The sequence below is a fragment of the Protopterus annectens genome, chromosome 16.part0 (assembly GCF_019279795.1).
Source record: "Protopterus annectens isolate FY-2018-M chromosome 16.part0, PAN1.0, whole genome shotgun sequence".
NCBI classification, from domain to species: domain Eukaryota; kingdom Metazoa; phylum Chordata; order Ceratodontiformes; family Protopteridae; genus Protopterus; species Protopterus annectens.
In genome coordinates this window covers 42,366,116-42,379,623 of record NC_056750.1, presented here as the reverse complement: position 1 = coordinate 42,379,623, position 13,508 = coordinate 42,366,116, and the positions used below count along the sequence as shown (strand labels likewise).

At 41.8% G+C, this 13,508-nt stretch overlaps 1 protein-coding gene across 1 annotated transcript in view; it reads right to left on the bottom strand.

Moving 5' to 3' along the window:
* UCK1 (uridine-cytidine kinase 1) overlaps positions 1–13,508 on the bottom strand; it is a 1,125,034-nt gene that overhangs the window by 623,400 nt on the left and 488,126 nt on the right. Inside the window, exon 2 of the mRNA XM_044058256.1 lies at positions 4,806–4,965. Coding sequence (XP_043914191.1) covers positions 4,806–4,965 — 160 coding nt within the window. The remainder of the gene's footprint in view (positions 1–4,805; positions 4,966–13,508) is intronic.

Sequence of the window (13,508 nt, the reverse complement as noted above, 5' to 3'; positions counted from 1 at the left end):
TTTATTTGGTAGGACAAAGGCCAAAATGGTTCTTTTGATAGTGAAGGTTGCAGACCCCTGTCCTAGTGGTAGTAGATTATGCCATAGATATCCTGAGGTGTTGGCTCTGTTCTCCATTGTGGCAGAAAAGGTGGCAAATTCTTTGTTAGAAATTTTCAGCAGGGTAGGTTTTCAAAAAGAAATATTGACTGACAGATGTGCCAATTTCATGTCAGACCTACTGGCTTGTCTGTGGAAGTACTGTGGGGTGAAGCACCTAAAGACCACTCCCTACCATCCCCAGACTAATGGTCTTGTTGAGAGGTTAAACTCTACATTCAAGACAATGCTACAGGCATCTGCAGACCAGTTTAAGAGGGAGTGGGTCAAATATTTGCCCCATCTGTTGTTTGCTTACAGAGAGGTGCCCCAGGAATCCACAGGTTTTTCACCCTTTGAGCTGCTGTATGGGCATAGAGTGAGGGGACCTCCAAATTTGATTTGAGATGATTGGCAGGGTGTGTGTAAATTTCACAAGGAGTCTGTTGTAGTATGTCCTAAATCTCAGAACAAGGCTCAGGGATCTCATGGGCTTGACCCAAGAGAACCTGGCAGAAGCCCAACAGTAGAAAAAGGTCTGGTATGACATAATGCTTGAGCTAGAGGGCATGCTGTAGGGCAGCAGGTAATGGCTCTCATGCCTGTCAGACACAACAAGCTGCAGGCAGCTTGGGGGGTAACATACAAGGTGGTAAGTGAAGTTAACTACATGATAGAACTGCTAGACAGGGGCACAAACTGTACCATGTTAACATGATAAAACCTTACCATGACAGGGAGGCCCTTGTGCTAAGTATCTGCAGTACATGGCAGGAGGAGTCTGAGGGGCATCTACTGCTACAGGGAACAAGCCTGGAAAATCCCAAATTACTAAGGTGGAGCCTAGGGTTGCAGGCATATGATGGGACAGTGCAACACTGTACTGGGGTCAGCAATATCAAGGCAGCTGGAATCTCAAAACAGGGAATGGGGGGATGTATCAGACAGTCAACCCTCTCAAGCAACATTTCTCAAGGGTCACTTGAAAAACTAGCTTGAGTTTTCAGGGGGGGAGAATTGTGACAAACCGAAATACTGCCAGCCCAGCTAGCTGGAATTTTGTAAATGATTCTATGTCATTTGTGAATATTAATATGATTTTTACAGAAATGTAGCACTAGGAAATACTGCCAGCCCAGAAATCTGGAATTTTCTAAATAATTATATGCCATTTGTAAATACTGATATGATTTATACAGAAATGTATGTTATGTACTGAGCGTCAAGAATGTAACCACAGCATACCCTGTTGGAACACAGAAGATTAACTTCATAGGTTCATAGGTAGGTACTAGGCTATTGGCCCTAGGGCCTATACAAGCCTAGCCAAAAATGTACCCTGGCTTTCGCCATCCAAGAAAATTATTTTCCTGTGCCCCTGTCAAGCAGAACCACAGAAGTGATCCCCGGGGTGAATTTTCTATTACCCATCCAATCATCAAGATTTTTCTTGAAGAGTGCTAATGAGGAGCTCTGTTTCACATAGATAGGTAGTCTGTTCCAGAGTATGGGAAGTGTCTGGGACAGGAATCTATCCCTCCAGCATGTTCTGTTTATTGTGGTGACAAGGTTTAGGTCCCTAGAGTGTGTAGCTCGAAGGGATTGGGATTTCTTTAAGTGGAGCATGTCCAGCAGCTCTGTGTTTGACATAGTGTTGTATGTTAGGCAGAGATCGCCTCTGAGTAGGCGATATGCGACAGAGTAAAGCTGGAGTTTTTTTAGATGGTCTGCGTAAGGCATCTGTTTGAGGCCAGTAATCCTCTTTGTGAGGTATTTTTGCGGCCTTTCCAGTTGTTGTAGATGTCTTGTGAGGTACATACCAAAAGGGGCATTGTACTCTATAATGGGTCTAATGAGTGATGAGTAGAGGGGAACAATGACCTCTTTTTTTCTGGATGAGAAACCTTTTGTGATGAGGTGTGCCACGTAGAAGGATTTCCTGACCACTTTGGCGATGCGATTATCAAAGGAGAGACTACTGTCCACCTGTGTTCCAAGGTCTCATCACACTTTCGGTGTTAAGTAGACTACCGCCTATGTGGTAGTTCATGGGTACAGAATTTTTACCAAAGGGGATGACAATGCACTTTTTGGCATTGAGCTTGAGACCATGTCTTTGACACCAGGCATCTGTCTCAGTGAGGCCCTTTTGTAGGATGTCCACATTGTTAGGAGTTTCAATTATGACTCCTAGTTTGCAGTCATCTGCGAATTTAGTTAGCCAAAGACCTTCTGTGTTAGCCTGTACTTCAGAGAAGTAGATACCAAACAGTAGAGGACCCAGGACTGAACCCTGTGGTACTCCACTTGTCACTGGTCTGAAGTCTGATTTGGGGTCTGCTACTTTCACAGTGTGGGTTCTTTCAGTAAGCCAGTTGGCAACCCATCTTGTGACATAGGGATTTATACCTAGTTTAGTAAGTTTATCTAGAATTCCAGAGTGGGGGATGGTGTCGAACTTCTTGGCAAGATCTAGATAGGCTGTGTGAACCACCTTACCCTCATCTATGGCTTTGGTGACTACTTCAAAGAAGTCTATCAGGTTTAGGAGACATGATCTGCCTTTTACAAAACCAAACTGTGTGGGGTCCAGGGTTTGGAGATCTCCGATGTCTTTGTTTATGAGTTCCATGATGATATATTACATGGCCTTGCAGACGAGGCTCGTCAGGCTAATGGGGCAGTAGTTCCCGGGGTCTGTTGGCCCCCCCCCCCTTTGTGGAGTGGGATAACTGTCGCGGTGCGCCATTCAATGGGCACAAAGCCTGAGGTGAGGCTATGATTGAACATGGTACTTAGGTGGGGTGCCAGTTCATTCTGTAGTTCATGTAGAAGGCAGCCTGGGATGTTGTCAGGTTCCATGGATGCTGTGTTCTTGGCTTTGGAGAGTGACGTGAACTTACAAAACTTCTAGAAAATAAGTTGAAATTAAGTGCTTTATGATGTGCTATAAAAGTTAGTTTCAATGCAGCAAGGAGAGAGGATGTTTAGAGCTATAAGTTTTTTTCTATTGTCTTGGAGAGAAGTAGTTACTAGTTTTAAAATGTAAAAAGTGTTTTAATGCTTTATGACTTCCTAGCAGCTGCACATCTGAGCGATATGTATTTTTAACACAAAGATGTTAAGTTTCTGTTTAGCATGGGAGCTGAAGTTAGGTGACAAACAGTGATGTCATCCAAGCTAGCCCATCAGTAATGTTAGATATTAATTAAAGGGTATTTTGTATCTTGTCTTGGACCTAGAAACATCCACCCAGCACTTCTGCCTGCATGTTGTCTGCAAGTAAGACTTAGGGCATAGCATCTCTCTTAGATATAGCTAGGAATATAGTAAATATTAGTTTAGATGTTTCCTGTACTTATTTGAGACTGTCCTGCAATATTGTTTTAAATTATTTCCTGTGATTTTGAACTCTGAAGTAACTGTGGCTGTTTTTTGAGTATTGTCTTCTTCTTTTATCATTTATTATTAAATATATTGAAACCTTTTAATTGTGGCTGGTGTGTTTAGAGATATTTAAGCTCTTAGAATACTTGCATATGTATTTGGTCACACTGCACAGGCCACTGCTAAACAGCTTTGCAAGTCTTAGTCAAAACATTTGGATTAATAGTAACATTACACATTAGGATTGGACACCCTTTGTAAGGGTCTTAGAATAGCTGATAAGTAAGGGTGGCTGGTGGCAGCGGGTACTACCTTATAGTCTGAGCAGAAGGGGGCATAGCTAGTAAACCTGTGCCAGCCTTCCCAAGGTGTATGTGTGTGTTTGTACATAAATGAAATCTCAAAGTGTGTGTGTGTGTGTGTGTGTGTGTGTGTGTGTGTGTGTGTGTGTGTGTGTGTGTGTGTGTGTGTGTGTGTGTCAGCTACTTGGGCAGGGACACGAAGCACTGGTTAGACAGAGGGTGCTGGAGGTCTTAGCTTGGCCACTTGGCTGAGATCTCAACCCTATAGCTGTGCCAGCGGGGAGTCTTATTGGGGTTCCGGAGAAAGAGTGAGAAACCAGCCCCAGACTGACTGAGATCTCTGTGTGCTCTTAAGGGAAATTGTACTTTACTGTGTGTGTACTTGTCATTCTCCCATTGTATACGTCCCTCACTGTTACCAGTGGTGAGGATTGAGGCTCCTTGATTACTGAGCCAGTGCAGGGGCATCACAGTCATCATCATCACAAGAAAGACATGAACTCTAGACTTTTCAGCAGTTTAAATCCTTACAAAATACTACAAGTTCAAAATAAACAGCAGACTAGAAACTTATTAATGTTAACAACCATCCATATTAACTCAGCAAACTTTATCATATGGAATACAAGTGTTAAGCATAATAAGCTAAATGCATATCTTGGACTGTTTCATGCAATGCACTCTAAATATAAACAATGCATATTTAGACATTTTTACACAGTGAAATAAGGCAACTGTTACTGTAAAAATAAAAGCTGTCTGCATATTTTAGATGGCAAAAATATTGCATTTAATTATGTTATTACAGTTGTGACAAAAACATAGACACTAGACAATGTAGCCTCTGCATATCTCTGGGATAAATTTCAGACTGCAGGTCCTTCAAATAAGGGGATGCTACCCCTTTAGGATTAACATTTAACTACTTTAAATAAACTTGTCCATCCTGAACTGCAAAGTGCAGAACATGCATTTACTGTACATTCCTGTATATCACAAACATTCTCGGCTTGGAGTGCAGGTTATATATGATAGTACCTGGATGATCAAAGTTGTACTGTCCCTTCAGTGCTTTGACTTTCTGCTCAGGTGTCAGAACCCTGTAGAATCTATCTTGGCTCAAAATGACAACTTTTCTCTGATGCTGGTCTATCTCATTTTGCCCAAGAAGTTCCATAATCTTCTCACATACTGTGGACTACGGAAAAGACAGGGAAAAAGAAAGTCACCTTCATTTATCTACCATATTTCCAAAAATTCAGTGGTGCTTAGAACTTAAAGTACATCTACAGTAAAATAAGTAATCATAAAAAACCCAGTAATTTTAAAACATACACATTTCAATAAACAAGCTATAGAGACCAAGAAAAAGTTGAGTTTTCAGATCTAACCTGATCTGAAGACTCTCTTTTGGATACCTTGAAAGAATACCAAAGAGATCTTGTGGTCATATTGTGCAGGGAAGTAAACGGCAATCCAGCAAAATCTGATGGCTCTCCTGATTCATTAACAAAAAGAAACTTCACTGCTGCCTGACATTCACTCCTAAAATAATACAGCCACTACGCAAGGGCGCATCTTTGTATACTAGTAGTAAACACAGAACATCAAGGCTACAGCATCCATAGATTGAACAGATTAAACAAATGCGGGAGGTCTAGCTATTACTTACAAAAACACACTCAAACCCCAAAGTCTAGAACATAATCCTCCTAATTTCAATAATGCTGAAATACTATTTACTAGACTTGAAATAAACTCTCAGAAATCCAGAACTATTACAGCAGTCTACATCCCTCCTGGTAACAACCCCACTTTAACTGAGGACTTCCTCCAGTGACTGCCTAACTTTCTCTCAAGAAACCAATTTAATGGGTGACTTCCTCGTCCAACAACTGGAAAGGCCACAGAAATACCTCACTAAGAGAATCACAGGCCTAAAGCAGATGCCCTATGCTGACTGCCTTAAAAAACTCCAGCTATACTCTGTCGCATATCGGCTACTCAGAGGCAATCTCTGCTTAACATACAAGGCCATGTCAAACCCAGAGCTGTTGGACATGCTACACTTAAAGAAATCCCAATCCCTCAGAGCCACACGCTCCAGGGATCTAAACCTTGTCATCACAATAAACAAAACATGCTGGAGGGATAGGTTCCTGACCCAGAGACTCCCCAGACTCTGGAATAGACTGCCCATACATGTCAAGCAGAGTGCCTCTTTGGCCCTCTTCAAAAGGAACCTTGACGATTGGATGGGAGAAAGGAAATTCACGCCTGGGATCATGTTAGTCACCCTGCTAGACAGGGGTCCAGGGAAGTAAATAGTATGGGAAGAAACAGCCAGGGAATTGTTATGGCTAGGCTTGTATAGGCCCTAGGGCTGATAGCCTAGTACAAACCTATGAACCTATGAACCATGGTGTATGGAGGCCCAAATAAAGTTATCAGAGACTGGTCTCCGAGGTAGGTTTCAGGAACTGATCAACTTCGCAACCTTAGTTATGCCAGATTTATTTAAGTAAGTTCTCCAATATTACTTAAATGTAGACTGTAATATAATTAGATAAAAAGGTGGGGGAGGGGTACTGAATGGGGAAGAGTTAGCACTTCATGGCTTCAGCAAAACTAGTTAGACTACGGTGGCAAAGTGTGCAACATGCAACAAAGTAATTAGTCAAATAAAAAGGGGGTAGAAACTCGGGTGGATGTGAAGGAGAGTATGCAGCTGTTGGCCCGAGAGTTGGAACTTGGGTGGATGTGAAGGAGAGTATGCAGCTGTCGGCCCAGGTGTTGTACTTGGCAGATTACAAAGAAATATTTTACAATGATCACAAATGGAATATCTTTGGCTGGAATCTACAAACACGTAACAAAAAAAAATTCTCTCCTCAAATGTTTGCATCAACCTTACAGCAATGTGACTGGACCCTACTAATATCACTCCCACTAGATAATGCAGTGTCATACTTTAATAATACATTTTTAGACATGCTCAACAGTCAAGCACCACATAGAACCATTAGAATTAAGACACTTAACTATTACTTAAAACCAGAGATGAAGCTTGGGCTCACTACTGGACCAACAAAAATCAAACCATTCTAGACAATTATTGACAACTAAGAAATAAAGCCATGAAATAGGTTAAAAATTACAAAAAAATCCTATTACACTGCAACACAACACAAATATAAAAACAACCCCAAAAAATTTTGGACTACCATAAATCAACTACTAAAGCAAAGTCAATCCATAACCCAACAGCTACCACTACAAACAATGTAGACAGTACAGCCACTCAACTTAATACATAGTTCAATATCTTCACTAGTCCATATTAACTTACACCAACACTAACAACAACAAACTTGGACCTACTTCTCTCACTGCTGATAATTTACCAACTGAATACCTGAAGATAGCTGCCGACACTACCTCCTATCCAGTTTCTCATTTTATCAATAGCTCCATAATTGAACAATATGTTGCCAAAATCTGGAAAATAGCTTACATCACACCACTTCATAAAGGTGGAACATGTACAGAACATTCTGATTTTAGGCCAACAGCAATCTCATCCCCACTATCAAAAATCTTAGAAAAATGCATCCATTCCCAATTCCTGAACTATATGTTATCAAATAACCTTCTAATTAATTCCCTACATGGCTACCAACTCCACCACAGTACCACTACAGCTCTCCTTACCTTCACAAACAGCATAAACCAATACAGAAATAACGGTCATCAAGTCTCCTCCATATTCCTAGACATGTCCAAAGCATTTGATTCAGTCTCCCACCAGAAACTTCTTAATGAACTTTCATCCCTTAATTTAAGCTATACATCCCTCACATGGTTCCATAATTACTTATCTGGCAGACAACAAGCTGTAAAATGGCAACCTGAATTTTCCTCTCTGTTACCTGTTCCACAAGGTTCTATCTTAGGCCCATTCCAAGCTCATCTGATCTGCCCTCTCACTCTCTCAACTCCTAGAAATAACCCAACTTTCTTTCACAGCAGTACAATCTTGGCTCTCTGATTCTCAGTTAATTCTGAATCCCAACAAAACTACACTTATGATCTTTTCAAGTAAAGAATATTCAGATCTGCATTCCCCTTTTCAGATATATACTTCAAACAATCCCAAGATTGAACCTATATCACACACTAACCTACGTGGAGTTACAATCGATAACATGAGATTTAACAAACACTTGTCTCTTACTATAAGACAAGCCCATTTTAAACTAGCTTCACTTTACAGAATTAAACCTTACTTCACCAACTCCACAAAACAATTTATTGCCAGGACTCATCTACTCTCTACTCTTCTTTATGCCTCTCCTATCTTCACCAATCTGAAGAAAACATATTTAATAAAACTAGAAGCTTGTTGCAATAAGACTGCCAGATTTGCTACAAACGCACCATATAGATCCCATCACTACACTGCCTTATGTCAAACTGAATTAGCAGAAGCCTTTCTTTACCTTCGTGGCAGGATTGTGTTGATTGGCTGCTAGCTAGTGGGGGCTAGATTGTCTAGCGCTTGGAGTAAGCACTCATTGGTTCTTTTGAGCTTTTTTTTAAAAAGTTGTTTACGGTTGTATCTTCTGGTATTTAAGCCCCAAATGTGAGGATTTCCGTCTATACATACTGAGCCAAGTGGAGGAGGGGCATTGACTACAACTCTGATCTGAGATATATAACAATACGTACCCTGGTTTTTTTTGGCTTATTTTACTGGTTAGTGCTTCTAGCAATTTATATATACCACTTTTTATTGCCTGCTGCATACTTTTTACTGTATTTTATTGCTACTAACTAATCTGCACAGTTAAACTAAAATTGTCTGCTTTATAGGGCCTGATAAATACGTTTTTTTACAGTTACACTGTAAAGCTTTTTGCTTGTTTCACTGTGTGAAAGGTATTAACGGGAAATTTTCTGTACTCGTTAAGCACCTATTTGTTTGTTCTGATTTCCTGCCAAGGAGTGTATCATACAACTGATTTGTTTGCAGTTAAAAGCATTCTGTAGAGTCTCCTAGCTCCTTTATCTGTTTAAAACTTTCATTTTGTGGCTCACTGCTGTTCTTCTGCTGTGATAACCATTTCTGCAGTGTTTAATGTGTAAAAGAGTACAGGCTAGTAGCTTTAGTATTGTTCCCCACCATCTCTCCCTGTTGGTGTCTTGCTGTTATACTTGGTGGCTTTGCAATTGTCCACCCCTACTATTAATTTGATCTGGAACACTCCTCCCAGTCTAGTGCCACTAGCTCATTCTACCTAATACAGAGAGAACATTTGAAAAGAACAATACACTTAAGTTTCCTAACCTTCAGTTATCTTCTGCTTCTCCTCTCTCCCTTTCCTTTACAAAAAGTTGCTAGAATCTCCCTGTGTTCTGCTTAACTGTAACAAAAAATGTACACTTGTTTCCTTCCTTTCCTGTAACTAGTCTAGTCTAGATACAGATTTGCTATATCCAGGACTGTCTGTAAGCTTCTGAGCCCCCCCCCAAGCTTGTCTGTGTTGGAGGGAAGCATGCCAGCTTATCAGTGGGAGTGGTAAGCACTAGGTAGTGGGAGTGGTAAGCACTAGGTAACCTATCTACCACATAAGGAGTGGTTTCTGGCCCAGAAATTGTAGTTATTGTCTGTTTGGGCAGTTTTTCCATCTCTCTCAACTTTCGGATTTAAAAGCCCGCATTTGCACTTGTCCCCCCCCCCCCCCCACTTCCTGTAACTAGTCTAGTCCAGATACAGATCTGCTGTATCCAGGACTGTTTGTAAACTCCTGAGCCCCACAAGCCTTTCTGTGTTGGAGGGAAGCCTTCTAGCTTATCAGTGGGAGTGGAAAGCACTAGGTAACCTATCTACCACATAAGGAGTGGTTCTGGCCAAGAAATTATAGTTACTGGCCATTTGTGCAATTTTTCCATCTCTTTCAACTTTCTGATTTAAAAGCCTGCATTTGCACTTGTTTCTTTCCTGTAACTAATCTAGTTCAGATACAGATTCTTAATTTTAGCACTTGAATTTGCTTATTCGTGCTCAGCACGTTTAGAACTTGTAAGCACTAAATAAGCTACAAATTACTACAGCCCTCAAACTTCCTCATTACCTAGAGGAAAACAGTTTTTGTACTTACTTTCCTCACTTGCTTAGAGAACAACAGCTTTTGTACTCACTTTCCTCACTTGTCTAGAGGAAAATAGTTTTTTATTCAGGCATGACCAAGGGTCAGCTCCCAGTGTTCTCTCCTGTCTATCTGATGAATCTGGGCATGTTGGGGCAATGAAGCAATTGCCTCATATACACAGACAACTTTCTCCTCCTACCACCCAAAACTACAACCTGTGAGACATGCACTTATCTAGCCAAACTGGAGGTAAAGCTCTCTCCAACCAAGACTGAACTTGACAGTCAAGAGGAGAAGGTAAACACTTGCAACACACCACACTCATCACATAGTCCCACTAAACCTACACCACCAAAATCCACACATAGAAAAGTACAGTTTTGTACCTACCATAAATGTAGATGTTCGAAGATCCACATTGCTGCAGTCCTTACACTTGGGTAGTCCGCTGTCCTCGGTCGGCCCGAATATCAAAGTATAAGGCTGACGTCGGTCAAGGCGCATTTGACTGACATCAGGACGTCAGGGTACAAATGCGCATGACCGACGTCATATCCTCAGTCTTTTCTTGCCCCAGATGTCAGAAGACCCTAGAATTAAAGGCCAAAACCAAAAGACAGCAAACCAACAACCCACCATCCTAGCACTAAAAATATGTACAATATATACAATATACACCCTATTTACAACCCAACCCACACAACCGCCTCTAACTACAGAGGGGAAGGAGGGAGGGTAAATTGGATTGCAGCAATGTGGATCTTCGAACATCTACATTTATGGTAGGTACAAAACTGTACTATGTTCTTCATCTCACATTGCTGCAGTCCTTACACTTGGGTAGAATCCCAAAGCAGAGGTAAGGGAGGATGGCCAAATTATAAGGAAGCAGGAGCTGCCAAAATGCCCTGCAAAGCAGCAGTGGCAAAACCAGCCCTGGATTTAGAGTAAAGTGGTAGGTGATAATGCCTAGAGAAAGTATGCACTGAACTCCAAGTAGCTGCCTCCAAAATATCCTTAGTTGCCACCCCCCTCAAAAAAGCTGTCGAAGTGGCAGTAGCCCTAGTGGAATGAGGCCTAATCCCAGCTGGAATTTCCTTGCCATGATGGGAATAACAGAAAGCAATGCAAAACCCAATCCACTTAGAAATAGTTTGTTTTGACACAGGCTTGCCCTGAGAACTCAAAGCAAAAGAAACAAATAACTGCTGAGACTGCCTGAACCCTTTAGTTCTGTCCAAATAATACCGCAACTGCCTGTGTACATCTAAAGTGTGCAAAATCTTTTCCCCTTTATTTTGGGGGTTTGCATAAAAAGTTGGCAAATGAATAGTTTGGTTTAAAGCCACACTAGAAACCACTTTAGGCATAAAGGAAGGATTAGTACGTAAAGATACCCTATCCTTATGGAAAATTAAGAAAGGCTCAACCGCCATAAGGGCCTGCAACTCAGAAACCCTTCTTGCAGAGGTAATAGCCAACAAAAAAGCAGTCTTCCATGATAAAAACTTTAATTCAGTAGTAGCTGCAGGCTCAAAAGGTTGTAGAGTGAGTTTCTCCAACACAAAATTGAGATCCCAAGCAGGAGTAGGAGCTCTTCGTGGGGGTCTTATATTCTTTGCCCCTCTAAGAAATTGCTTGAACAAAGGATGAGAAAACAATGGTGGGTCACAATCATAGTGAGCCGAAATTGCTGCAGCATGAACCTTAATAGAAGAGAAGGACAAACCTTTGTCCAGTAACTCAGTAAGATATTGAAGAGCCACACTCAAATTAGGCTCAGAGACATCAAAATCCTTTGCTGCACTCCAAAATAAAAATCTCTTCCATTTATCTGCGTACACTTTCCTTGTACTAGGCCTTCTAGCTTCCAAAATAACATTCAAAACTTGCTGTGGAAGTGGAGGCCCACTATGGTTCAAGACAGAATATGCCAGGCTGTTAGGTGCAGAGAGTGAAGCTTGACATTGAGCAAATGACTGTCCTCCTGAGACAACAGGTGTGGAATCGAAGGCAAAGGCCATGGAGGTTTCCGTACCAGGCTTCTCAGTAATGGGTACCAATGCTGTCGAGGCCAATCTGGAGCTATCAAAATCATCCTTGGCTTGTCTTGTCTGGCCTTTAGTAGTACCTTTGGGAGGAGAGGCAGAGGGGCATACACATGAAGATTGCTCCAATTGAAAGAAAGAGCATCCACTTTCCAAGCTGTGGGATGAAACCTTTTTGTGCAAAACTTTGGCAGCTGGTGGTTTAGTGGAGAAGCGAACAGATCTATGTCTGGAGTTCCCCATGACACTGTCAATTTCTGAAATACATGAGGATCCAATTTCCACTCGTGGGGATCCATAATTTGTCTGCTCAACACATCTGCTAAGGAGTTCTGTGCTCCCGGCAGAAACCTTGCCTGAAGATTTAGCTGTAAACTGAGAGCAGTCTCCCACAAAATCATTGCTTGCCTGCATAGGGGATAAGAATGTGTTCCGCCTTGCTTGTTGATGTACCACATGACAGTTGTGTTGTCTGTTAGAATCAACACCTGCCCTGGAAGAAGTAAATCCTTGAAAGCTATTAATGCAAACTGGACTGCTAACATCTCTTTCAAGTTTATATGTAGATGTTGTAGTCTGGCAGGCCACCTGTCTTGTATCCACTTTCCATTCAGATGAGCTCCCCAAGCTTTGTCTGAGGCATCTGTCGTTAGAATCTGACTCGCCTCTGGCCGGGTCACAGAGAGTCCCTTGTTTAGGTGACATTCCTGAGCCCACCACAAAAATTCCTTTTGAATGCAAGGTATTATTTGAATGACAGTGTCCAAATCCTGGCAGTGCTGTGTCCATACATTTTGAGATACCATTGTAGCTTCCTCATATGCAGTTTGGCATTGGGAAGCACCAGAATACAAGATGCCATGAACCCCAAGGCTTGAAGGACTGTCCTTGCAGTCAGCCTGGACTGATGAGACAACTGATGAAAGTAAAGGGAAAGATTCTTTTGTTTGTCCGGCGTCAAAAGGCCATCTGGGATGCTGTATTCAGTCTCACACCCAGAAAGCACATGTCCTGAGAGGGTACTAGACTGGACTTTATTTCGTTCACAGAATACCCCAGGCATCTTAGCACTGCTATCACATAATCCAAAGGATGAAGAAGCTCGTCGCTTCCTTGAGCCAGAATCAGGCAATCGTCCAAATAAGGATAGATCTGTATTCCTTTTAACCTGAGGAAAGCTATCACTGGAGCCAGAACTTTCGTGAACACTCTGGGCAGTAGATAAGCCAAAGGGCTATGCAGAGAACTGATAATGAGAAGTCCCAGCTCGAAAACGCAGATACTTCCTGCAACTCAGTCTGATAGGAACATGAAGATAAGCCTCCTTGAGATCCAAAGTTACCATCCAATGATCTTTGCCCAGCAGAGGTAAAAGCTGCTGTAACGCCAACATTTTGAACTTGGGAATGTCCAGATAAGTGTTGAGGATAGATAAGTCCAAAATTGGTCTCCACGTGTTCCCTTTCTTTGGTACTAGGAACAGGCGAGAATAAAATCCTAGGCCCACTTCTGGCATAGGGACCGGCTGAATGGCCCCTATT